This window comes from Lolium perenne, chromosome 4 (assembly GCF_019359855.2).
Source record: "Lolium perenne isolate Kyuss_39 chromosome 4, Kyuss_2.0, whole genome shotgun sequence".
NCBI classification, from domain to species: Eukaryota; Viridiplantae; Streptophyta; class Magnoliopsida; order Poales; family Poaceae; genus Lolium; species Lolium perenne.
Genome location: NC_067247.2, coordinates 205555452 through 205583365, shown reverse-complemented (window position 1 = coordinate 205583365; position 27914 = coordinate 205555452). Strand labels below are relative to the sequence as shown.

General features: G+C 48.7%; 1 protein-coding gene across 2 annotated transcripts; it reads left to right on the top strand.

Annotated features, from left to right (window-relative positions):
* On the top strand, positions 1 to 26653 carry LOC127295101 (chromophore lyase CRL, chloroplastic). 2 transcript variants are annotated; one of them, XM_051325009.1, is made up of 9 exons: positions 4 to 310; positions 525 to 574; positions 1656 to 1716; positions 1795 to 1830; positions 9489 to 9539; positions 10134 to 10226; positions 25801 to 25905; positions 26069 to 26161; positions 26257 to 26653. In XM_051325009.1, exons 1-9 carry the CDS (start codon positions 131 to 133, stop codon positions 26395 to 26397), a joined length of 810 nt encoding a protein of 269 aa, XP_051180969.1. In that variant the 5' UTR covers positions 4 to 130; the 3' UTR covers positions 26398 to 26653. The 2 variants fall into 2 exon arrangements, with proteins under 2 accessions (XP_051180970.1, XP_051180969.1); XM_051325010.2 differs by lacking the exon at positions 10134 to 10226 and having other exon boundaries at positions 1 to 310.
* Positions 26654 to 27914: the final 1261 nt, after the last annotated feature.

Below are 27914 nucleotides of genomic sequence, written 5' to 3'. Positions count from 1 at the left end.
CGCACTATTGTAGTCCACGGAAATACTTTCAGCTTACCCCCAAAAACATGTGATTTCTATCTCTCGCTCCTCTTCCGCCTCCATACCTCGCCTCCGCCATCGCGGTCGTGAGTTCACCGTGGAATCCCCCATGGGCTCCGGCGAGGACAACCCCGGCGGAACCAGTGGCGGAGTCGGCGGGATAGTCCGTGGCGCAGTGCTGAAGGCGCTCGTCGTCTTCGGTGGCGTCCTTCTGATCCGGCGGCTGCGCCGCTCCACCACCCGGTGGGACCACGCCCGCGCCGTCGCGGACGCTCTCTCGGGTGAGAAGGTGAGCGCCCCCGCTCGGCCCAGCCCCGCCCCGCCCCGAGAAATTGAATTAGCCCCCCCTCCCCCCCCCTCCCGCCCCAACTTCCTAATAACGTATTATGTGGGGAATTGAATTAGTCTGAAGATTTTACAATTTGGAGCGACATAAAGTAGCAAAAGTTGTGTCCTGATGCGTTTCTTGGTGTGCATTGGAATTTCATTCGCTTCCTGTGCAGTTCTCGAGGGAGCAGGCGAGGAAGGATCCTGGAAACTACTTCAACCTGAGGTGAAAACTGTTCTTTCCATAGGCATTCCGTTTGCACATTAGTTCTTGTGATGTTCGTTTGGCTAGGGTTGTTGTCTTTGGACGGGTGGTATTTGCAAATCGCAAGATGTAGCTTCTTCTTGGCTGGGGATGGGGGAAACGGCAGCAGCTTGTGGTGTCCTGTTGTTACTCTACGATTTTGTTAGGATACTGCTAAAATTGTGCTTTGCCAATGGTTAAAATATGGGTAACAAGTTATTATTTCCTGTTGCATTGGTACAATCCACATTTATATATGCATAAATGCCTGATGTTGACCATTGTTTTAGATTTTATTTATTTATTAGCTTGTGGTGATAGAAGCCTTATTTTTATGTTTTACCAATGTTGCCAGGGTTCTGGCTCCTGTACATAGCTACACAGAAATGTTGTATAGAATTAAATTACAATGCTAAACAGAACTTGAAACAACTGTAGACCATTGACTTAGCATCAAGTCTGTCTTGTCCGGAGCAAAGAGTCCAACATTGTCCCTAGGTTGTAAAACTAACGTCAAACTGTTTTCTGTTATGATCTTAATGAAACACCATGTTAGCAAAGCCCTCAAGAAAACTAATTCTGTTCTACACGATCCAAACCACATAAAATGGCAAGTGCAAAGCTGGTTTACTGAAATCTTGAAAAAACCCGGTTTACTCAAAATTGATTCTCTATCCTTGTGATTCAGTTGACCAGTTGTTAGACAGTAGGAGGATACCAGGTTACTTTTCTTTTTAATTCGCAAAAAGGTTACTTCTCTTTTTGAATGGTACTTTTTTACCGATAAATACCTGGTACCTTGTACAGAAATACAAATTTCTAGATGTGATTCAAAAGCTCCATTTGAAAATAAAAATCACATGGATATCAGCATGGTTGAATTAGTTTAACAGTTGTGCACTTATGATGCAGAAACTTCCATCTACACACCTAGAATTGCGCGTGTTTGATCTCTTAATGGAATCCTTTGGAATTTATTAATTTGTTTGCCGCTAAGCATTAATTAACTATGTGCTAATCTTCCTTTTTTCATCAAATTTTTTTGGCCATCCTTTTCTTTTAGAATTCTCACATGTCCTGCAACTGAGATGGTGGATGGTTCGGGAGTGCTCTACTTTGAACAAGTATGTCCGTTGTTCTTAGACATCCTTCAAATTCATAGCACCTTTGCAAGAACATGTGTGTCATACTTTCATTTGCAGGCATTTTGGAGAGCTCCGGAAAAACCTTTCCGACAAGTATGGTAACTTCTAAACAGTTCATCTTTAGAAAATTTAAGCAGTCTCACTCTTTCAAGTTGAAGTGGTTTTACTTCCTATGCCAACCTGTGTCATATTTGTCTATTGCCAATTCTTGATATGTTCCTGTACCATCTTAAACTCATCAAATACATATGATAGGCAAACTTACACTATATTATCTTCTCTCTACCTTCTCATGTCAGTTTACTATTACCATGGTGGTAGAGACTACGGTTCTACCAGATCTCGGGCGTAGATTGTAGGGATGGAAGTGAGGACGGAGAGGCTTGAGGTGCAGACGCCGGCGGCTGGGCGGCGTCGTTGCGAGAGGGAGGAGGCGGCGACTAGGGCAGGGCGCGGCTAGGGTTTGGGGCTCCCGTCTCCTGAGGGAGACGACACCAGTATATGTTTATTGTCTGATTATAATCGAAGGGGTACATGTGTTTATATAGGAGGACAGCTCCTGTAAACACTAGATAACTTGGGCTAAGCCCCTAATTAGGCCCACTATTGGGCCTCTTCCGTGTATACTGGAGCTCGATCATAACATCTCTCCCCGCCTTCTCAAACAGCTCGTCCTCGAGCTGAACATCTGGAAACTGTTGGCGAAAATCGTCGAGCTTCTCCCAAGTCGCCTCCTCCTCGGGCAAGCCGGCCCACTGCACCAAGACATGCCACACGCCGCGACGCTGCTGCGCCTGCAGCACCTTCGCCATCTTCGCGGGAGCTGGCAGAAGTCGGCCATCCGAAGTAGGCGGAAGGGCCGGGGTTGCCGCAGGAGGGTCCCCGCGGTAGGTCTTCAGTAAGCCGACATGGAAGATGCCGTGGAGGCGAGAACCAGCTGGCAGCTCAAGGCGATATGCGAGTGTGCCAACACGCTCCAGCACACGAAAGGGACCGGCGTAGCGGGATCCCAATTTGCGCTTGGAGCGCGGGTCCAAAGACTGCGTGGTCCTATGAAGGAGGCGCAGCCACACCCAATCGCCCACCGCGAACTCTGCCTCCCGATGATGAACATCATAGTACTTCCTGGCCAGCTGCTTTACTTGGAGAAGATGCTAGCGCGCCTCAGCCAGGATCTCGTCGCGGGTGCGGAGTAAGTCACCCGCCGTCTCGGACCGAGCCGTGCCAGGCTCATAAGGAAGCATCGGCGGAGGTGGGCGCCCGTAGACCACCTCGAAAGGCGAGGCATGCAGGGCGGAGTGATATGAAGTGTTGTAGCAGTACTCCGCCCATGCCAACCAATCCACCCAAGCTCGTGGACGATCACTTGTAACACAACGCAAATACATGGCGATCACCTTATTGACCACCTCGGATTGGCCATCCGTCTGAGGGTGGAACGCCGTGCTCATCCGGAGCTTTACGCCCACCAGCCGAAAGAGATCCCGCCAGACGTGACCCGTGAACACAGGATCACGGTCGCTGACGATGGACGAAGGAAACCCGTGGAGGCGGACGATGCCGTCGAAGAAGGCCCGGGCCACGGACGCGACTGTATAGGGGTGACCGAGGGCGAGGAAGTGCGCGTACTTGGAGAAGCAGTCAACCACCGTGAGGATGATGGACTTGCCGCCCACCTTGGGAAGGCCCTCGATGAAGTCCATGGAGATATCAACCCACACCTGTGAGGGCACATCCAGCGGCTGTAGCATACCCGCGGGTCGCAGCGTCTCTGTCTTGTTCCGCTGGCACGTCACGCATGACCGCACCCAGTCACGGACCAACGCGCCATCACCGGGGATGTAGAAATCAACACGGAGGCGATGGAGGGTCTTTTGCACGCCCTCGTGTCCTGCAGAGTGCGCCAGGGACAAGACCTGGTGGCGCAGGTCACCATGGGCGGACACGAAAAGGCGGTGCCCGTGTAGAAGCAGCCCATCGTCCAGGCGCCAGGGCGCCCCCAGCTCACCGGCGTCAAGGCGCCCGTGGAGTGCTTGTGCGTCCGCGACAGTAGAAGTAGCCCGGCGAATGTCGTCGATGAAGGCGAAGGACGGCCCGGAGCGGATGCACAGGACAGTGCCCGTCGTGGCAACATCGTCCGCGACATCCTCAGTGTCGCGGAGACGGCCTGGGCGGTACTCGACGGTGAAGTTGAAGCCGAAGAGCTTGCTGATCCACTGGTGCTGCGGGACGGTGGAGAGGCGCTGGTCCAGCAAGAACTTGAGGCTGTAGTGGTCCGTGCGCACACGGAACGACCGACCCCACAGGTAAGGTCGCAAGTGGCGCACCGCCTGGACCAACCCGATAAGCTCGCGCTCGTATGCCGCGAGCTTGTGATGGCGAGCGGCGAAGGGGCGGCTGAAGAAGGCCAGCGGTCCCTCGCCTTGGTGGATGACGGCGCTGAAGCCGATGCCGGAGGCGTCGCAGTCCACCACGAACGGCATGTCGAAGTCCGGCATCTGGAGGACGGGTCCCGTCGTGAGCGCCCGCTGGAGAGCCGCGAACGTCGTAGCCGCCTCCTCGTCCCAGGAGAAGGCGTCGCGTCGAAGGAGGCGCGTCAGTGGCGCGGCGATGAGGCCGAAGTCTCGGATGTACTAAAGGTAGTAGCCGGCGAGGCCCAAGAAGCCGCGCAGAGCCCGCGGTGACTGCGGGGTCGGCCACGCGGCGACGGCGGCGACCTTGTCCGTATCCATTGCGACACCTTCCGCCGAGATGACGTGCCCCAGGTATGCGACGGAGGTCGTGCCGAACGAGCACTTCGAGCGCTTGAGGTGGAGACGATGCGCTCGAAGCTCGTTGAAGATGATGGCCACGTGCTGCAGGTGCTCCGCCCAGGATGAACTGTAGATAAGAATGGCATCAAAGAAAACAAGCACAAAGCGATGCAAGTATGGGGGCCTGGAAGGTCGCCGACGCGTTGGAGAGGCCGAACGGCATCACCAGGAACTCGAAGTGGCCATGGTGAGTACGGAACACCATCTTCTCGATGTCGTCTGGGTGCATGCGCACCTGATGATAACCCGAACGCAGGTCGAGTTTGGTGAAGAAGCGCGCTCCGTGTAGCTCGCCCAAGACCTCATCCACGATGGGGATGGGGAACTCGTCCTTGGACGTCATGGCATTGAGGGCGTGGTAGTCGATGCAGAAGCGCCATGTGCCGTCGGCCTTGCGCACAAGGAGCACCGGGGCGGAGAACGGCGATGTCAAAATCCGGATGATGCCCTGCGCGAGCATGACCGCCACTTGGCGCTCGAGCTCATCCTTCTGCAGCTGGGGGTACGGTACGGGCGCACGGCGACAGGCGCCGTGTCCGGCAGCAGGTAGATGCGGTGGTCACAGGGCCGCGCGGGTGGGAGGCCCTGTGGCTCGTCGAAGATGTTGCTATGCTGCTGCAGGAGGTCGGCCCGGAGAGGATGCGCCTCGTCAAGTGCGGCCGCCATCAACTGAAGCTGCGGGGTCGCGGCGCCGGAGCCGCCGATGCTCGTCCACTGAACGCGACGGCCGCTCTCGCGCCAGAAGATGAGGGACAACACGTCGAGGTCCCAAAGGATGGGGCCTAGTGTGGACAGGAGGTCGACGCCGAGGATGAAGTCGTAGCAGCCAGGTCGATGCTGACGCAGTCGATGGAGAAGGGCTCGTCGCCGATGAGGACGGAACCTGCCGCGCCACGCCCTGGCAAGCGAGGCGGTCCCCGTTGGCGACGGTGACGTTGAACTTCTCCGCGCCCGCCGGCTGGAGGGCGAGGCGGCGCATAGCGTCCCTGGCCAGGAAGTTGTGCATCGAGCCCGTGTCCACGAGCGCGGTGAGACGCTCCCCGTGGATCGTCACCGGAAGCAGCATCGTCTTCGCCGTCTTGATGCCCGCCATGGCATGAAGGGAGACGACGAAGGTGGTCGCATCGACCGGCCCGTAGGTCGTGACGCCGGCCTCGGAGAGTGTGGTGGCGTCGAGCTCCGCGGTGAGGGCCTCCACCTCCGCGTCGTCGACGGTCTCCAAGTAGAACAGGCGGGCGCACGTATGACCCGGCGCGTACGGCTCGTCGCAATTCAGCACAGGCCCTTGCGGCGCCGCTCGAGCTGCTCGGCTGATGTGCGTCGGAAGGTATGTGTCGGCGCAGGGGCGGCTGCAGTAGCGGGCGGCAGAGCGGGGCGCGTCGGGGTGGCGGCGCTGCGGCCAGGAACGCTTTCTTTGCATGGCGTTGGCGCGCTGCTCGTACGCGCGTGCATAGTACATGGCCGTCTGTAGGTCCTGGGGGTCGCGCATCTCGACGTCGACGCAGATGTGGTCGGGGAGGCCGCCGACGAAGAGCTCGCCGCGCTGGCGAGCTGTGACGCCAGGCGCATGGCAGGCCTGGAAGCGGTCGGAGAAGTCCTGCACCGAGGTGGTGAAGGGGAGGCGACCGAGCTCGGCCAGGCTGCTCCCACGTATGGGGGGGCCGAACCGGAGGAGGCACAGGTCGCGAAAGCGCTCCCACGGAGGCATCCCGCCCTCGTCCTGCTCGAGGGTGTAGTACCACGTCTGTGCGGCGCCACGGAGGTGGTAGGAGGCGATCCACGTGCGGTCGGATGCCATGGTCCGCTGCCCCCTGAAAAACTGGTCGCACTGATTGAGCCAGTTTAGGGGGTCGACGGTGTCGTCGTAGGTGGCGAACTCCAGCTTGGTGAAGCGAGGCTGTGTAGGCGCCCTCGTGGCGACCCATCGTGGCGGGAGGAGAGTACTGCGGCACCATGGAGCTCCCGGCGTGTGGGTCAGTATACCCGCCGAACCCCCCGAAGGTGGTGGTGGGCGACTGCAGCACCGTCGGTTGTGGTGGCGCTGTCGTGTAGGTCGGCGTGTCGATCCACGTCGGCAGCGGGGACAATGACGACGGGAACCTGATTTGGGTGATCGGGAGTCCCTGGGGCGCGACGTTGGGCGGTGGTGGTGGCGCGAAGGGCGCAGCCGGCGGGGGCGGTGGTGGCGCGAAGGTCGCAGCCGGCAGGGGCGGTTGATAGGGCAAAGGTGTCCGATCTTTTGATGAGATGGGGATAAATCGATTTGTTGGTGGAGTTCGTGCTTGACGATCCGACTACACGTGCAAAGCTCGTGCGCCAATGCAATCGCAATCTCCGGGAGTTACTGATCTTGCGGGAGCACGATCAGCCTGACCAGCGAGGGTCTTAATTCCTACCTGAAATCGAGAACAAGTAAGAACTAATATTGCAATCAGAATATTGCGGATAGATGAAAGCTTTATTGAAAAGGTGGGATTCCGAATAGTCGGTCTTGTTCTGGGCGTTGGCCTCAAAAGAAGTACACGAAGTTGCAGCAATTGGCTAACTTTTAATCTAATCAAAATCCAAGTTCTAATGACGGCTACAGAGGGATATATATGGGGGAAGTGAAGGGATTTTCGTCCAACCAGCTAGGGTTGGCCAAAAACACCCCTAAATGGGCCTTCCTCCACTTATATGGCCTCTTAAAATCCCCTAAAATACCTAATCCGAAAATACATGGGCCTGGCCCATTAAATAAGGTGACGCAGCATCATAAATAACTCTTTGGACTAACTTTATGATGGAGTAACTTGTATAATTCATCCAATCATCATTGCTTCACTATGGTGGCTTCAATGTTCTGAAATCCTCGCTTGCAATGCCATCCTGAATTCTTGCAGGTCTGCTGCCATCTCCATGCACGTTCCTAATCCAATGCTTGGCGTCCATGCTAGATCCATTCCTAAATAATATAAATACATTTGATTTAGGTAGCATCATATTCTCATATATATCAGGAAGGATTCCTAGTAACGACTGTACCTGAAATGTGGCTGTAGGAGTATTGGTTGTATCTATCATAGAGATGTCCTCATCATCGGTGGCGCGTAGGGAGCGTGGAGGAAGGTCCGGAGGTTCGAGACCGCCAGGGTGAGGTCGCGGATCGCCGATGACATCTCCGCCGGAGAGAGGACGGGGTCGCGTCGGTCGCCATGGCCTTGGTGCCCGAGGTGGGCGGACCCGAGGTGGCCGGCGGCAGCGGCTGGAGCGGCGGCGGCGGCTGCTGCGAGGTGGCGGTGGCCGCGCTGGTGGAGGCGGCGGCGGTGGGGAGGCCTGAAGAAGTCATCGAACCAGAGCAATCTGATACCAAATTGGTAGAGACTACGGTTCTACCAGATCTCGGGCGTAGATTGTAGGGATGGAAATGAGGACGAAGAGGCTGGAGGCGCAGACCTCGCCGGCGGCTGGGCGCCATCGCTGCGAGAGGGAGGAGGCGGCGGCTAGGGCAGGGCGCGGCTAGGGTTTGGGGCTCCCGTCTCCTGAGGGAGACGACAACAGTATATGTTTATTGTCTGATTATAATCGAAGGGGTACATGTGTTTATACAGGAGGACAGCTCCTCTAAACCCTAGATAACTTGGGCTAAGCCCCTATCGGCTCACTATTGGGCCTCTTCCGTGTATACTGGAGTCCGACCATAACACATGGTTTTAAAAGCGTTAAGGCATCCTAAAGCGGTTGGGGGCGCCTCAACGCCTAGGCGCTTAAAGCGCGAAGCGAGGCGACGCCTTAGTTCAGAGGCACGAGCAGCTAAGCAGCAAGCACGAGCTCGTCTCACTTTGCTTGTAGGCACGAGCAGGTAAGCAGCAAGCCAGCAGTCATGCACCACTGTACCGTCAGATTCACACCACAAGCAAAGTCAGAGAGGCTTGCTCCACAACAAACCATAGAGGAGAGAGAGGAAAGAGACCACGGGCACACCACAGCTTCTCTCACTTTGCTTGTAGGCACGAGCAGCTAATCAGCAAGCCAGCTCCTCTCACTGAGCCATACTCACCATGCACCACTGTACCATCAGATCTGAGCCACACTCACGGGCACACCACATGCAAAGTCAGAGAGGCTTGCTCCACAGCAACCATGGAGGACAGGAGGAGAGGAAAGAGACCACATGCACACCACAACTCCTCTCTCAATTGATTCCCTGACTTATTCTGTTCCCTCTCTCCCCTCTGTTTCCCCTCTCTCTAGCCCCTACAGCCATGGTCCCCTACATCCATGGCGTCCAAAAGCAGCCAGAGCGACGCCTTCCCTGCCTAAGCGATGACCTGGACGCCTAAAAGGTCGATTCTGGACGCCTTAGACAAGAAACTAGGGCGAGGACAACGCCTTGCCATCTCCAGGCGCTCTGACGCTTAGGCGTCGCCTAGGCGACAACTTGGCGACGCATTTAAAACCATGACTATTACCCTCTTTTCTATTTTGCCCACTCACCCTTTTAGTGCGCATTCAAAGCACACCCATTAAATTTTTTGTCCATTCCATGTTTCTGCTAATACTATGTTTATGGTAGTTATAACCAGGTAAATATTTTTCTAGGTTATTTTTCATCCTTTGTTCTTGGTATACCTGCTTTCATTGTTTAGTATTAGACATGTTGCTGGCAGTTCAAGTTGACTAGCAGTTTGGGTAGTGCAAAAATATGTTACAATACTCTGCTACAAGAACACTTTTGAAACTTATATGTTTAATTCATGTGACATAATAAGATCCAACTGAATAATAAATTTTGAACAAAGGAACAAGGCTGTTAATCACAGGCGGTAGGACTCTCTGTACCCATTTGTAGTGTGTTATTTGGATGATTTAACAATGAAGTTTAGCTGTAGTTCTTTAGCTTGTTTATTTGTTCAGTCTTACATATATGTAAGTAACTATGAATATGTGGTTTTGCAGAGATTTTACATGGTAAAGCCATGTCCAAAAGAGATGAAATGTGACGTTGAGGTAACTTCAAATTTTACGCATTTGTCTACCGTTGAAAAACATGCAAATAATGTTTCCCCACTCTCCCACTCTGAGACTTGCACTGTTGTGGTGAAACTTAAATACTGAACCTATAAAGTATTAAAGTTACTCTAGGCACGCAGTTGAACAGTTCCTCATCCTCCACTTTTGAATTTAAGCTGTGGTGTCGTCTGGATGGTATCTTCTGAAGAAAATAATAGATCATCATATTTAGCTATAGAAGAGACATCTTATCCACATTTCTGCCTTTTCTCTTATCGTTTTCAAGACACAAGTAACTAGGTATACCTGCCAATTTAAACATTATGGTTAATTGCCTGGAAACCTAAAGGTGTCATGCAACATTTCTGGACTGAATGAATCATAGAATGATCTGGGTATAATATCACAGTTTTGCTACTTTATTTAGCCAAGGTGTATCCAACATACTTGCTTTGGCCATTTAATAAACATTAGTGAATCTAGGATGATATTCTGCTCAACGAATTTAATATTTGGCATTAACAACAGCATGAAACACCTTTAATTCAACCCTGTTTTGTTGAAACATTTCATATTATTTCCACCGGACAGTTAAGTTCCTATGCAATTAGAGATGTTGAAGAGTACAAGAATTTCTGTGACCGTCCAAAAGATCAGAGGCCACAGCCAGAGGAAGTAATTGCGGTATGTCTTCTTTGTGAACAAAACATACTTTTCAGAACACCCTCTGAGGGCTTTGCCCACTTCTGTAGTTATGATGTGAATATTATTTTGTCTTGCCCATGAATCCATGAAATACTGTTGCTCATGGCACGTTCTAATGTAGTGACATCATGGGTTAACTAGCTTGGTATTCATAAGGTCCAAATATTTTACATTTTTCAACTGGCACCTTGGAACTGCTTTTGCCTCTATATAGCTGACATACAGATTTTTATTTCCCAAGCTGGGTACTGGGGTGCCAAAAGGAGTAATGGTCTAGATTCGAATTTAATATTATGGATTGTATAGTTGCCTTGGTAATTAAACAATGGTTTGTCAAATATGTATTATACCATGACTTAAACATTGCTATATCTTCACATAGCATTTTGCTTTTATATACAGAAACTAGTTGAATGCCCGTGCATTGCCACGGGATAACAATTTTTTTTTTGTCTTGCCGCACATGTAAATATGGAGCACCTGTTCGTTGGTATGGATAACCTAAGTGTGCAACAAAATTTTAGCAAAACATTTAGATTTTATTACTATGAAACGCAAATGATCAATGAAGACATGTCATTCTTACATATGGTTGCTTAAGAAAACAACAATTCTTTACATGAATGTCCAGATCAACGGATCACTCCTTTCAGCCATCATGTGCTTTCGTCTTCTCGAACTATAGTAAATCCTTCTCTATCTCTATCTAATCCACCCCTTAAGACAAAATCATAGGACATGTGAACGTGTCAAGTCTCTTGTGGGCTATGCCTTCATACGGGTCTCTCGGTTGAAAAGGTTTAGCGCGCAAAGTTGACATGACCTAATGTCCTGACGTCGACGTTAGTTAGTTTTGACACACAATGGAGCTTACTTGAAATCTTCCTCCAAAATGCAGAACTATTGTTTTTTGAAACGTTCCAGGATATTTTTTCTTCCCTAGTCTTCCTTGTACCTGCCAAACTGAAAAGGTCCAGGACTGGACAAAACAATGGCCATGTAGCCGCCAACCCCATGTGATCAACTACTAAAATTAACCCTGCCATTCGAATTTTCCTAAGTTGGAGCATTTGTAGATAAACGAATCAATTGAGAGAGATGCCAATAGCATGTAGTCGTCCTTGCCAAATTGATTGTAAATTTTTAGATCAAGAGCATGTGATTTTACAACTTTAGGTTGGCATATAAGTTAAACCATATCAGATAAGAGAGCAATGAGCAGAACTCCGTTTCATTTTGTAGAAGGGTGTGAACACATACGTATTTCTGTTCACTTCGCAAATTTGAGATAGGTCAACGTTAATATCTTGATCAATGCATATATAACAGACTAATTATGAGTATCTTGGAATTACTTCACAAGCGTAGGGTTGAACCTGTTAGAGCGATAGTTGTATATTGTATTATCCCTAGTAGTTAGGGGGTTCCCTGCAAATTTCACCCTGTACATGTACTATATATTGTGGTCTTTGGCCCCATGGAATACAAGTTGTCTATTACTAACATGGTATCAGAGCCCAGGGTCTCGAGTTTGAGTCCTGGTTTTCGCAATTTATCCTAAAATTGTTGTTACCCCCCCGGAGTCCTCGTATAGACCTGTTGAGTCTGCCTCTGACTCTACACGTGTTGACTTGTCTTCCCGTCACACGTGATGGGGGTGTTGAAGTGTATAAGTAGATTGCCTAGCCCTTTCCATTAGTTTGTACTTTTGGTTGCGTTGGCTAGTGCATGAAGCTTAACATGGTACTTCTGGTGCACCTTCTTCTTATGAGGCACCCTCTACTTCTGGTGCACTGTCTAAGCCGTCTTATTCTCTACGTACTCGGCCCCGTCCTTCTCCTGATTTCTATAACCCTGCTAGCTAGTGTCTTGGCTATTCCGGAGCCAACCACTTATCGTGACGCTGTTGTTCATCCTGAATGGTAGCTTACTATGGCCAAGGAGATTGTTGCCCTTGAGCGCACTGCACTTGGGAGCTTGTTCCTCTTCCTCCCCGTGTCCATCCTATCACTTGTAAGTGGGTCTATAAGGTTAAGACCCGCTTTGATGGTACACTTGAGTGATACAAAGCTCGTCTCGTTGCTAGAGGTTTCCAGCAGGAGCATGGTCGTGACTATGATGAGACTTTTGCTCCTGTCGCTCTTGGTTTGTGTCTCAGCTTGATGTTAAGAATGTCTTTCTTAATGGTGAGTTGCGTGAGGAGGTTTATATGCACCCACCACTTGGGTATTCCGTCACAGATGGCCTGGTCTGTCTTCTTCGCTCTCTCTATGGCCTTAAGCAAGCCCCCCGTGCATGGTTTGAGCGCTTTGCTTCTGTGGTCACTATTGCTGGTTTCTCTCCCAGTGCACATGATCCGGCGTTGTTTGTTCACTCTTCTCCTCGTGGTCGCACTCTTCTTCTCTATGTTGATGACATGATCATCACTGTGGCGACCTGAGCAGTTCCTTATGTCGGATCTTGGCCCACATCGCTATTTTCTTAGGATTGAGCCACCTTTGATGGCTTCTTTATATCACAAGAACGTTATTTACAGGACCTTCTTGATCGTGCCGCTCTTACTGATGACCATACTGGTGATACTCCTATGGTGATCCTCTCTCTGACCCGACTCGTTATTGACATCTTGTCGGTAGTCTCGTCTATTTGGCTGTTACTCGCCCAGTTCTGAGTCATTTTGTCTCTGCTCCCACTTCGGTCCACTATAGTCATCTTCTTCGTGTTCTACACTATTTAAGTGGCACGATCTCTCTTTGTCTCTTCTTTCCTTGTTTCAACTCGTTACAGCTCCAGCCCTACTCCGATGCCACGTGGACGAGTGATCCTTCGGATCGCCGGTCCTTGTCTGCCTACTGTGTTTTTCTTGGTGGTTCTCTCATTGCCTGGAAGACGAAGAAGCAGACCGCAGATTCCCGTTCGAGTGCAGAGGCTGAGTTGCGAGCTATGGCTCTTCTGACTGCGGAGGTGTCTTGGTTACGGTGGTTACTTGCAGATTTTGGTGTCTGTTACGACACACACGACTCTCTTGTTACAGGTGCTATCAGTATAGCACGTGACCCTGGCACGAGCTTACCAAGCATATTGGTGTTGATGGTGTTGATGCTTCAGTATGTGCCTTTGCCTTCAGAGTTGCAGTTGGTGGATTACTTTACGAAGGCCCAGCCTAGAGCGCAGCATTGTTTTCTACACTCCAAACTTAGTGTTGTTATCCACCATGAGTTTGAGGGGGGTGTTAGAGAGATAGTTGTATTTTGTATCATCCCTAGTAGTTAGGGGGTTCCTGCATATTTCACTTTGTACATGTACTATATATTGTGGCCTTTGGCCCCGTGGAATACGAGTTGTCTATGCCTAACAGAACCATCCTTTGCAAGAGCAATAGATTATCACCTACAGTTATGAGATTGGTTGTTACTTCGGCATCGTGCAGGAGATGTAACATCTTTGCCCATAATTCAAAGAATTTAAACCTTTTTAAAACATAAGGCATTACGCCCAGCTTTAAATTAATAAAGCCACCAACGGCTAGAGTTACATGTGCTGAAGAAAACAGCAACAAAGACCAGAAACATTACAGGGCAAATGTAACACAAAGCCTCCAAACGCCTAGGTTTTCAGACGGCGAAACATATGCTGATCAAGGTAGAGGAAGCGCAGCGGGGGAGGAGGAAACCACACCGTTGGATGAGCATGCCTTCATCTACTTCAAACACGGATGACTGCATCACGGTGCAACCCGTCCATCACCGAAAAGGACCCCTGCCCTCTCGCCCAGGTTCGAGGGCGCCGTGCCGTCAGACGATGGAGCGCTCACCATAGAGCTCGAATTGTAGCCGGAAGCCGGACCACCAAAGAAGAAGAGATTCTGAGCTCGCCCTCGCCGGGGAAGGCCACCATTACGAAAGCCACTATGTCGCAACCCAAGGGCCACACCGCAACAAACACCGCAACGACCAGTTGACATGGACCAAAGTCTCCCAAGGTAGCGCCTTCAAGAAGGAAGTGGCGTCAAGGCATCGTCGCTGCCCCGTCTGGCTAACCAGACCGAAGATTCTCACCTGGAGCCAATGGTGGAGGAGCACCATCCTCAATGACGCTTCCAAGAAGGGAATTAGTGCTCAGGAGCGTTGACACCACTGACAACGTCAGGCAAGGCTTTCGCCCGAATAGAGACCACCGTCCAAGGGACTACGCCAAGATCTGGGAAGGAGCACGAGAACTCCAGCACCACGAATGCCTCCCATGTAGGCCATCTTGCTGCCCGCACAGCCAAAAGAACCGACCAGCACCGTACGATGGCACCCGCCGCCAGGCGCTACTGCGTCCATGATGAGGGCTAAGCCCAAGGGTGTGCCCGATCTTCACGGATTTGGATGGGATTCGTGGGGGAGGTGGAAGAACACGAAGAACGTGGGTGGAAAGCGGGGTGGATCGAAGATACAAACGCAACACACACACACACAACCGGTTGTTCTTCGTTGGCCCCATACACCAACCCAATGGAATTGCAAGAAAAAGACCCACAAGGAGTAGAATCTCTCACAAAAGATTGGCAATAGCAATTGATAGAGTTCCAAAGAGGAAAAGAGTGCAAATAGATAGAATTGCAAAAGCAAAAGATCCAAAACACTAGAATTCCTAGAATGGAAGAGATCAACTACCTAGAAGAGTAGATAACTTCGTAGATTGGTAGATCTAGAAGGGTTTCCCGCGGGAAGGAGCATAGCTCATGTTTTCTCTTACATCAAGTCTAATCTCAGATCTGAGCCAACAAGGCTATTTATAGTTGGTGGGCGAAGGGGTAAGTTACACGCTGAAAAGTGCTGTTGGGCTGAAGTTCGACAGGGCGGAAGTTTCGGCCGTCCTGGGCGGAAGTTCCGGTCCTGGAGGCCGGAAGTTCCGGTCGGGGCGGAAGTTCTGGCCAACTTCCGGCCTAGTTCCGGAAATGGCCAATTTTCTTGCAGTAACATCCAGGGGCGTTTTGGCGCAATTTCGGAACTAGGGCGGAACTTGGGCGGAAGTTCCGGTCCCTCGGGGCGGAAGTTCCGGCTGGATCCATTTCCCTGGGCGCTGGAAGGCATCTGGCCGGAAGTTCCGGTCCTGGGGGGCGGAAGTTCCGGCCTGGACGCTGTAGCTCCATCTTCATCATTTCCAGCTCCCTCTCCATTGGCTTGGTCTCCATGGCTCGCGTCTTGGTCGATGTACCTGATTGAACATAGGGTATTTGCATGAAGTAGCACGCCATCCAAAGAGGTATCAAATGTATACGTGGAAAGGAGCGAATTCACCTCTTGGTGTATGGTTTGGGCTCGAGCTCGTGTCATTGGACCACGAGGAGGGCTTGTCGGTCTTGATGTAGTGTCAACCTTGGGTAGGGCTACATCATCTCCCCCCCTTGGGAAAGAGTCGTCCTCGACTCTAAAGTCTCTTCATCTTCATGGTATGGCGAGAGGTCGGACACATTGAATGTGTTGCTCACCAAGTACTTGGACGTTGGTATGTCGATGACGTAGGCGTTGTCGTTGATGTGCTTGAGGACCTTGAAGGGACCATCGCCTCGGGGCTTGAGCTTGGAGTTTCGTTCTTGAGGGAAGCGGTCTTTGCGAAGGTGTAACCACACTAAGTCTCCTTCCTTGAAGATCCTTGTAATCTTCTTCATGTTGAGTCTAGTGGCTTGACGAAGAACTTGTTCCTCGATTGTTGCCCTTGTGTCTTCATGTAGTTTCTTCATGTATTGGGCTCTCTTGTCGATGTTCATGTTTACTTGTTCATGTAGCGGAAGAGGAAGTAGATCGATCGCCGTAGGTGGTTCAAAGCCATAGACCACCATGAATGGGCTTCTCCTTGTTGTAGAGTGCGTGGCACGGTTGTAGGCGAACTCCGCATGTGGGATGCAATCTTCCCATGACTTCAAATTCTTCTTGACAAGGACTCGTAGTAGTGTGGAGAGGCTTCGGTTCACCACTTCGGTTTGCCCATCGGTTTGTGGGTGCGAGGATGACGAGAACAAAAGCTTGACGTTGAACTTGGCCATTAGTGTCTTCCAAAGGTAACTCATTAACTTTGACATCTCGGTCCGAAACAATGCTTCTTGGTACACCGTGGAGTCTCACAATTTCCCTAAAAAACAAGGAGGCAATATGTGAAGCATCATCCGTTCGGGAGCATGGTATAAAATGAGCCATTTTGGAGAATCTATCAACCACTAATAAAATTGAATCATGACCATATTTAGTTCGAGGCAATCCTAGCACAAAGTCCATGCTTATATCGGACCAAGGGGCAAAACGGAATAGGCAATGGTGTGTAAAGACCATAAGAGTTGGTTGTAGACTTAGCTTGTAAACATGCCGTGCAACGGTTGCATAGGCGCTCCACATCTCGCTTCATTCTTGGCCAATAGTAATGGGTAGATAGCATGGAGAGCGTCTTGTCTCACCCAAAGTGTCCCATAAGGCCACCACCATGTGACTCTTGCAAAAGCAACTTACGAAGAGAAGACTCGGGTATACAAAGTTTGTTAGCTTTAAACAAGAATCCTTGGTGCAAATAGAAATCAACAATGCCCCTTTGACTAGAACATTTTGCAAAAATTGGGCCAAAGAAGGTATCGGAGGCATAGAGGTCTTTGATTTCATCAAGACCAAAACATGGACATCCAATCGAGTGAGTAAGAGGGTGAGCTTGCGGGAAAGAGCATCCGCAACAACATTGTCCTTGCCCTTCTTGTATTTTATTACATATGGAAAGGACTCAATGAACTCAACCCATTTTGCATGTCGTTTGTTCAAATTGTGTTGACTTTTCAAATACTTCAAAGACTCATGGTCGGAGTGAATGACAAACTCTTTTGGCCAAAGATAGTGTTGCCAAACTTCAAGAACACGAACCAAAGCATAAAGTTCCTTGTCATATATAGGATAGTTGAGGCGTGCGCCATCCAACTTCTCGCTATAGTATGCCACGGGTTTTCCATCTTGCATAAGAATTCCACCAATACCTAGTCCACTCGCATCACATTCAATCTCAAAAGTTTTGGAAAAGTTCGGAAGAACAAGAAGTGGAGCCTCGGTAAGTCTCTTTTTCAACTCATCAAAAGCTTTTTGTTGTGCCTTGCCCCAAACAAACGGAACATTCTTTTTAGTGAGCTCATTTAAAGGGCAAGCGATAGTGCTAAAATCTTTCACAAAGCGTCTATAGAAACCGGCAAGTCCATGAAAACTTCGAACTTGACCAACATTGGTAGGAGTGGGCCAATTGTGGATGGCCTCAACCTTGGAAGAATCAACTTCAATACCATTAGCGGAAACCACAAATCCAAGGAAAACCAACTTGTTTTGTGCAAAGGTGCACTTGGGAAGATTTGCAAAAAGCTTTTCACGGCGCAAGATGCATAAGACTTCTCTCACATGTTGCACATGGTCCTCGAGATTTTTGCTATAAATGAGAATATCATCGAAATAGACAACCACACTCTTGCCAATGATAGGTCGCAAGATGTGATTCATGAGACGCATGAAAATAGATGGAGCGTTTGAAAGACCAAATGGCATGACAAGCCATTCATAGAGACCAAGTTTGGTCTTGAATGCCGTCTTCCATTCATCACCTATCGCCATGCGAACTTGGTGGTAGCCACTACGCAAATCAATCTTAGAGAAAATCGTGGCACCACACAATTCATCAAGCATGTCATCTAAACTCGGAATGGGATGGCGGTATCGAACGGTAATGGCATTGATGGGGCGACAATACATACACATTCATTGCGACTCATCCGGTTTAGGAACGAGAATCACGGGAACCGCACAAGGGCTTAAGCTTTCACGTACATACCCTTTTTCGAGAAGATCTTGAATTTGGCGTTGAATCTCCTTTGTGTCTTCGGGGTTGGTGCGGTAGGCGGCGCGGTTTGGTAGAGGAGCGCCGGGTATGAGGTCGATGCGGTGCTCGATCCCTCGAAGCGGTGGTAGTCCATGAGGGAGCTCGTCGGGGAAGACATCTTGGAACTCCTTCAAAAGAGACAACAAAGACGAAGAAAGTGTTGTTAAGTTGTTAGTCTCCGAGGATGGCCCCTTGCAAATGAGCACATAGTGCAATTTGGTGGATGGGTTGTGGTGCACTTCTCTCATCTCACTCTTGGTAGCTATGAGGACACTCTTCATCTCACTCTCATATGGCTTGTGTCGCTTACTTTCTTTTTGGTGGGTCACTCTCTCACCACTCATCTCACTAGTGATAGTAGCTTCCTTAGCCCTCGCTAAAGCCTTTGCATTGTCCGCAATTACTTGGCTAGGAGTCATTGGGCGTAGGATGAATGTCTTGTCGCCGACCTTGAAGCTATAGGCATTTGAGTAGCCATCATGGCTTGCTCTTTTGTCATATTGCCAAGGGCGACCAAGTAGCATGTGGCACACCGTCATGGGCACTACATCACAATCAACGGTGTCTTCATAGGCGCCAATCTTGAAGGATATGGTGACGGTGTGTTGTATCTTGACGTTTCCATTGTCACTTAGCCATTGCACATGGTAAGGATGGGGGTGTTTCCGGAGTGTGAGGTTGAGCTTGGAGCATAGTTCGGTGCTTGCAAGATTGTGGCAACTCCCTCCAACGATGATAACCTTTATTGACTTGCCATTGATTCCGGCTCTTGTTTGGAAGATGTTGCACCTTTGGTCTTCATTGGGGAGTGCATTGGTTGTCAACACTTTGGTCACCACAAGTGATGGGCTTGCATCATGCACACATAGGACTTGTTCTTGGTCTTCCAAGTCATCATCTTCATGATTGGTTGCGGCTTGTACCAAGGCTTCATATTCACCCTCACTTAAGTACTCCACATCTCCATCATCCCGAGTTATCATAACTCTTGTGTTCTTGCATTCAAAGGATTTATGTCCTTGAGCACCACACTTGAAGCAAGTGATGTTACTAGATCCCGTGGAAGCTTTAGAGGACATAGTTGATTGATCCGGCTTGAAGCTTGTTGTCTTGAAGGCACTCTTCGTTTGCTTGGGAGGATCCTTGGAGGCAATAGCACTTGTGTTTTTAAGGCTTGAGGAGGTGTTTGTTGCATTTCTTGCGGCGAAGAAGGACTTTGTTTTTGCACTTGCTAAGTCTTCTCGCACTTGGCGCTCGGCTCTTGTAGCTTGATGAAGCAACTCAACCATGTTGGTGTAAGGCAAGAACTCCACTATCCTCTTGACGGGAATGTTCAATCCATTCAAGAATCTTGCCATTGTTTGCTCTTCTCGCTCATCCACATTGGCACTCATCATGGTCATGTGCATCTCCTTGTAGTACTCCTCAACGGACTTGAAGCTTTGCTTGAGTTGAGTGAGCTTGTTGAAGATGTCACGTTTGTGGTGGGTGGGCACAAAGCGTTTGTGCATGACTTCTTGCATCTCTTCCCATGTGTCAATGGGCTCTAGATCTTCCTTGTCACGCTTGTTGTTCATTTCTTCCCACCAAACATTTGCATATCCTTCAAACTCAAGTGATGCCATGGCCACCTTCTTTGCTTCGGAGAAGTTGTGGATGCGGAAAATCTTGTCAACCTTGAGTACCTAAGATAAGTATGCATCGGGGTCTTCCTCTCCTTGGAACTTGGGCATGGTGAACTTGAGCTTCCCAAAGATTTCTTCATCATTACGGTCATTGCGTATAGGAGGTGGTCTTGCATCATCTTCATCCTCATTATGGTTGCGAGGTTGTTGAGGTTGATCCTCATTTCCATTGCGGCAGTTTGCAAGAGGAGGACGCCTTCCATGAGGTTGCCGGGGGTGTGGCATGACACTAGCTTCACTTGAGGCGTCTTCTTCATTGTGGTTGCCTTGCTTCACCTTGATGAGCAAGAGGTGCTTGACGAGCTCGATAATTGAGAGGGTTGTGTTTTCTATTGTCCCTATTGTTTCTTCTTGCGCCATCATCTTGCGGAGCATCAATATTGATGATTTGGCGTTCTTGGTTCACTTCTTGTTCGGCGTCATGAGGTGGGTTCCTTTGAGCATTGGCCACTTGAGATGGGCGCGGTTGCCCTTGTTGTTGACGTGCCTCTTGCTCATGGCGAAGACGTTCTTGCTCACGTGCATGAAGGAGAGCTTGATCATGACGAAGACGTTGTTGTTCCTCTTCGAATTGAGCTTGGCGATTTGCTTGTTGTAGTCTCTCTTGTTCAAGTTGAGCATGTGCTTGCTCCACATCTCGAGCTTGTTGTTGAAGTACTTGAGCATCCACATTATGGTGGTGTGGGTCTTCATTAGAAGCATGGTAAGACGGGGATGAAGCTCGGTGTCTTGAACTATGAGAGCGCGAAGACCTTGAGTGTTGGCTTCGGTTGTTGGCGATGTTGGCAATAGCTTGTTCAAGGCGTGCCAACCTTTCTTCTTGCCTTCTCATGCTCGCCATGTTTTGTTGACCTTGAGTAGCAAGTGTGGCCCTCATATCATGTCCTTGAGCATCAAGCTTGTCATGGATGTCTTGCACTTGGACATTGAGGTCCCTTCTTTGCACTTGAGCTCATTCTTCATAGCGTGCAACGGTCTCATCGATCCTTGCCGTGAGGTCATGGATACTCTTGTTGACGGCTTGAGTAGCTATCCAATGTTGGTGCCGTGTCATCGGTAGTTGGTTCCCCTCTCCACTAGACATGGTTACAACTAAAACAAGAACTATGTTGTGGGGGTTAGAGGAAAGCTCACAAGTAAGTCAAAGACTCACAACAAAATTGGAAAGGTGTATCAAGGTGAGGAACAGCCGGTTACACACACAAAAACAAAACTCTATATGGTGTTAGGTATGGATGTGGAAAACCAAATGGAAGAACCAAACGAAAAGTCTATTGTCAAAAGTGGGTAAGATCCAAAAGGCACAAGTCAAAAACGGTGATCACAAAAGGCATACACAATGTGGAACACACGCGTGGGACAAAATGGGGTTAGCCCGACTTGGAAAATGAGCACGAACAAAATGGTCCTAACGAAGAATACTAGCTCGATGTCACGCTAACTCAAGAGAGACCGTGGCTTGGTTGCAAAATTGAGAAGCAACAAGATTTGCGCAAGACGTCTCTCTTCTCTTTTCTCTCTTTTGCTTAAAAGCTTTGGACTCTTTTGTGTATAGGTGTCACTCACACACTTTTTCTTTTTGTATTTTTTTTCTTTTTCTCACTATGTAAGGATACTACTATCTATGTAAGTATGTCACACTTCTTTTGCTTATCTTTTCACATGAGCTTGCTTCGTAGCTTTGCTCAACACACGCACACCCTCACGGTCGGGACACTTGCGTAATGCTTCGCAACACTAGAAAGCCACTCTCGATAGGAAAGGTACGCAAAAGAGGCTAGGGCTACAAGTTACGAGGCAAGTTATACCACTTGATGATGGTGGCCGACGACCTTTAACTTGCTATGGTGGTGGAGGTGTCAAATGAACCGCTCGGATCCTCGGGGTGCCGTCGTCGTTGTCGATGTTGCGGAAGCTTTGTGGTAGCTGAAATGGCACTCAAACCGAAGTCCAAACACAAGGGGGTTAGTGCCAAAACGAAAAACGAAGGTTGCTGTCAAAATTTTGGCCGTAGGAACTTAGGTCCTTTGGGGCGTACTTAGGTCCCGGGCGGAACTTCCGGTCGCAATCAGATCTGCGGGCTGTTCGTCGATTTGGGCGGAAATCCGGTCCGAAATCCTTCGAATTCGAGGAAAATTTGGCACTAGAAGCTGTGGGAAGGTGGGGGAATTGCAGATCAACACCAAAGACAAGTTTCTATTGGAGCAAAACCACCAAAAACTCAACAAATCGCGAGATCCAACCAAGGCCAATTTGGGGCTATTTTTTTGGGAAATTTTTTTGGGAAACTTTTTGGGCGAAATTGGTGGAATTGGGGGTTGTGGGGGTCAAATCCGTGGCAACCAAAGAGCTGCTGATACCATATGATGAGGGCTAAGCCCAAGGGTGTGCCCGATCTTCACGGATTTGGATGGGATTCGTGGGGGAGGTGGAAGAACACGAAGAACGTGGGTGGAAAGCGGGGTGGATCGAAGATACAAACGCAACACACACACACACAACCGGTTGTTCTTCGTTGGCCCGATACACCAACCCAATGGAATTGCAAGAAAAAGACCCACAAGGAGTAGAATCCCTCACAAAAGATTGGCAATAGCAATTGATAGAGTTCCAAAGAGGAAAAGAGTGCAAATAGATAGAATTGCAAAAGCAAAAGATCCAAAACACTAGAATTCCTAGAATGGAAGAGATCAACTACCTAGAAGAGTAGATAACTTCGTAGATTGGTAGATCTAGAAGGGTTTCCCGCGGGAAGGAGCATAGCTCATGTTTTCTCTTACATCAAGTCTACTCTCAGATCTGAGCCAACAAGGCTATTTATAGTTGGTGGGCGAAGGGGTAAGTTACACGCTGAAAAGTGCTGTTGGGCTGAAGTTCGACAGGGCGGAAGTTCCGGCCGTCCTGGGCGGAAGTTCCGGTCATGGGCGGAAGTTCCGGTCCTGGAGGCCGGAAGTTCCGGTCGGGGCGGAAGTTCCGGCCAACTTCCGGCCTAGTTCCGAAAATGGCCAATTTCCTTGCAGTAACATCCAGGGGCGTTTTGGCGCAATTTCGGAACTAGGGCGGAACTTGGGTGGAAGTTCCGGTCCCTCGGGGCGGAAGTTAGTGGATCCATTTCCTGGGCGTGGAAGGCATCTGGAAGGCATCTGGCCGGAAGTTCCGGTCCTGGGGGCGGAAGTTCCGGCCTGGGCGCTGTAGCTCCATCTTCATCATTTCCAGCTCCCTCTCCATTGGCTTGGTCTCCATGGCTCGCGTCTTGGTCGATGTACCTGATTGAACATAGGGTATTTGCATGAAGTAGCACGCCATCCAAAGAGGTATCAAATGTATACGTGGAAAGGAGCGAATTCACCTCTTGGTGTATGGCTTGGGCTCGAGCTCGTGTCATTGGACCACGAGGAGGGCTTGTCGGTCTTGATGTAGTGTCAACCTTGGGTAGGGCTACATCAGTCCACCACCCGAAGCCGCCGCTCCAGAAACCGAGGAGCCAACCAAACCCGTTTCCCTCCGGAGCACGAGCCGCGCGCACGCAGCAGGCCAGCCTTGCTGCCACACGAGCGCACCTCCAACACCCACAACCATCTTCACCATCCCTCCACGCCGCAGCGAAGTTGTACCCGCACAGATCCGCGCAGACCGGAGAGGTCTAGGCCCAAGAACAGCTCAAAGGTCTGCCATGGTCAGATCTAGCCTGGTCAGATCTAGCCTCAGATTGACCCATGGTCAGATCTGGCGGCGTGCCGGCGACCAAGCATGGACCAACGAGCGGACGTCCACTCGCAAGCACCGATGAAAGGGGGACAACACCAGTAGGACCAAGACCTCGAGCGCCGCCAAGAAGCCCAGGGCGAGGCAGCCGTCTCCGCAGAAGGAGAAGGAGAGGGGAGAGTTGCAGGATGGAGGCTGATGGAGGCGGATGGGGGCTCGCCGATGGCGCTGAGAGGGAACCCTAAATCCCCCGTGTCGCCCAAGCGAGGACAACGCGGGGGCGCGACAAAGAATTAAAACCTTCATTACACGCATTGGAAGTTCTTTCTTATTACCTGAGCATGATGCTAGCGTTCAAGCGTCATTCCAACAATTAACCTTGCCCCATTAAGAAAACATATACATACTAATTGAAATGAATCTGACTTTATTTGATTTTTCACCATCAATCATCATACATTGACAATTTACCTGAAACTCAGTCCAAATTCTGATAGAAACATACCCACTGCTGCAAGACCAAACTCTGGATCTAACATCAAAGGATCGCCCACGAATTCTCAAACAACCTTACCTTGACCAATCACACATAAAAATAATGTATTGCCCATATATGATGGCATGACATAACCAGTTGGAAAATAAGACTTGTTGAGTCGGATAAGCAGATCGATTTTGAATTTTTGATTCAGCTGATCGATTTGGTCCAACCTGAAATCGGTGGGAGCAGCCTACAGTTAGTAAAATAGATGAATGATGCACGGTCCTTTCATGGCAGCAAGGCGATGATGCATACGTTCTCTAGGATTCATCGGAACTCTCGGTCGCCGCCTAGCGGAGTACGGCACCGCGGCCGGTGGGCAGCTGCACAACACGTTGGTTCTGATCAAAGCCTTCATGCACCCCTACAGTTGGCTTCCTCGCCGTCGTGCCCAGCTGATGTGTGATTGATCTCGCTCAGTGGTGCACCACCGCCGGGCCTGTGCCGCCCACCGTGTCCAATGTGACCCAGCAGCAGGAGAGAAACAAAGAAAGAACCGATCTGCTGTCCATCCTAGCTAGGTGCCTCCAGATGTTGAAATGAGTCGCACTCTGAAGTGGGGTGAAGATGAGTGCTTTGTGCCCTAGGAAAAAGAAAGGATTATGGGTGTTGGAGATTCTAGTGGTATTGATTCGCCGTTCTGGTAGGCACAGATAAACTTGGGCAGGAGAAGATGGAGGCGTTGAAGTATACTGGCTAAGGTTTGTTAGCCAGTGCATGCGTTGGTTTCGGTTGTTAAGTGGGATGAGGCGTCCGCTCTTTTTACAACCACGCGCTGCCATCCTTTTCGCAAATATGGTTGTAACTGAAAGGTGAGTTTGACGTGAAAGCGGTGGCATTTGGCATGTAAATAGTGTGAAGTGTGACATCACGGGAGTGTGACATTGCATCTTTCACCTTAATAATAAGAAGTGTGACATCACGGGAAGTGTGACAGACATTGCATCTTTCACCTTAATAGTAAAGGTTTATTTGTGAATTGTTAGTTGAGCTGCAACTGTCTGCCAGCCGTCTGAGTGCAGCCTGTTGATGATTTAAAGATTATGGAATCTAGCGCTATTGCCAGTTTACCACTTACTAGTGCAACCGCTGAGCCAATTTTGGGTCAGTTAGTACTTTTACTAGAACCAGAATTAGCATCTGCATGGATAAAGATGGTATATCTTTCTACATGGAATCATGCTTGCCCTGTGACAGGTGGCTCTGCATAGTACAGTCCTCGCTCCAATTTGATTTAGTTCCTGATGCTAATTTTGATCACACTGTAACATGTTAGGACCTTAATTTGGGTGGTAGCTTCAGTGCTCTAGAACAAAATGCTGCTATATGAAGAAGTCTCCAGTCTTGAAGTTTATTTGTGACGCTAATATAAATTTTTGGATTGTGATTATAATTTGTGCTTTCTTTTTCCTGTTGTTGACTTCTTTCTAAAATTTTGTTCTGAATACCGGCAATTTTTGTAGATTACACATTTACAGTGTCTGTGTGTTTGTGCGCATAGAACTATATATAATATGAAGTTTCTTGTCGATGTGTGTGAACTCTCTTAAGGAGATAGAAAATAAGTTAAGGTAATAAAATGAACATTATCCTGTAAAGCTTGAATTCCTACTTGGTAGGAGAAATAAAATGGGCGAACTTTCTACTTGGCTACCCAAGAATGTGGTCCACACTAACACATCCCAGCTTGTGGCATATAAAACTGTCCTTGCACTCAAGTGTATTATTTGGTGTCCAGGATATCGCAGAGCATTTGACCACCATACAGTTATCGCGATGTGAGCGTGGAAAACGCTGCTTATATGAAGGATCAACCCCACCTGGAGGTTTTCCCAACAGTTGGGTGAGCCACTTATACTCCTTTCTGAATCTACATGTTCAGTCTTCTTCCTGATGAAGAATATTAGAAGTTGCTTGTTTTAATTCAAAATAAAACCCCACCGAAGGATTATCCTCTTACACAATGTTTGGCGATTGATTCCGTCTGAAGATCAATATTTTAACAGAGTGGTGCAGCATACTGTACATCCGATCTGTCCATTCACAAGAATGGTGAAATACACATTTGGGACAAGGGTTTTGACGATGATGGAAACCAGGTATGTTTCCTATGTTTGTGACACCATGGTTCTTTGACTTGCTATTCTAGTAAAACGAAGAGTACTATATTGACACTTCACCCAATCATTTTCAGGTTTGGGGAACCAAGGCTGGCCCATACGAGTTCAAACCTGCTCCCAAATCTAATTATGATGACATGTTCTCACCGTTAAATTTCTCCGCCCCTTTGTCACTAGAGAAGATAGAGAACTCATATGCAATCGATGACCAGTAGATGAGTAGAGTTCGTCTAATAAATTTTGTTGACAGAGAATACCATAACAGAATAGCTTGGATGTATATATTAACGTTGCCTCTAATCGCAAGTAGCAATTCCATGGCTGAGTACTTACAATTCTTAACAGCAGAGTAAAACATAACCGTTGTCATGTTGCTGCCAACTATATTGACCAATGGAGCCTTAAGGCTAATGTTTGAGAGATGGAATCTACAGGTTTTGTATATTTTGTTTATTATTCTGGTTACTTTTAGAGCATTTGGTGTTATTATCAGCTTCACCTTATATGGTTATCGATAAAACACAGGAAAAAAAAACACATTTTTGACTGGAGCATTTTCATTTTTAGGAAAACAAAGAGGCCTCCCACTGTATGAACTGTGTACATAAGAATGATAAAATAAATAAATGGGAAGTTCTACTATCTTTGGACTGACCACTTGAAGAAATTTTTCAAGAATGTTTTCTCATACAGTAGGTGCCTCCTCTGTATGAAGTCCTTGTATACATACTCCCTCCGTTCTGATTTAGTCTACATTCTAGAAAAAATTAGACAAACTAGTATTGCATTTATTAGTATTACTTAGATATGTGAATAACCAATTCAAGCTACATTAAAAATAACAACATCCAATGAAGAGAGCAAAATCACTTCGTTTTCAGTGTTGTTGATCAAAAGCTAGAATGTAGAGTATTTCAGAACAAATTTTGGAGCTAAAATATAGACTATTTCAGAACGGAGGGAGTAGTAACTAGTTGAATGCCTGTTCGTTGCTATGGTTCATAAATTTAAACCACACATAAATCTTTGTATATAGAAAATATAGCCGTGTAGTATTTCAAAAGTGTAAAAAGGTATGCAGTTCGCACAATTTGATATCATAAACACATAAAACTATAGAAAACATGTATACACTTTTATATTTGCAAAAGAATAAACCAAGAATAGCATGCACTGGCTTCATTTGAGACGCTGCATTCTTATAGCCTCCGCATCATTTTCTTTTTTCCACATGCTGCAGCCCATCGCATCTCTGTTACCTGTTGCATTCGCACCATCTTCTTCATTACCTTAATTAAACATCTTCTTCATTACCTTAATTAAAGGTTCTGCTCTTCATCTCTTTGAGACGTTTCTTTTTCCAGCATTAAAAACCAACCCAACATAGTATATGTCTCCTCGTCACCCATCTCCTAGGCTCGCGAACGTCCTCTCCACAAGTGCCCTCCCCTGCCCCGGATCTGCGATCTAGGAAAGCTCCGAATATCCCCTTCATTTTCGATCAAGTAGGATGTGCCTCACAGGGCCAGCTTAGGCCCTAGGTGACCATGGGCAACGCCCACGGGCCACCGCGTGGGAAGGGCCCATTAGTGCATCTCGCTTCTATACGTTCCCGCTCAAAAAATGTTTTAAAGAAAAGGACCTAGCCCAGCGGGGAGGAAAGAAAGGAGGCCCAAGGAGAAAAACAGACGCAGGGGAAGGGGAGTACGGAACTGAAAGAAAGACTTGCCAG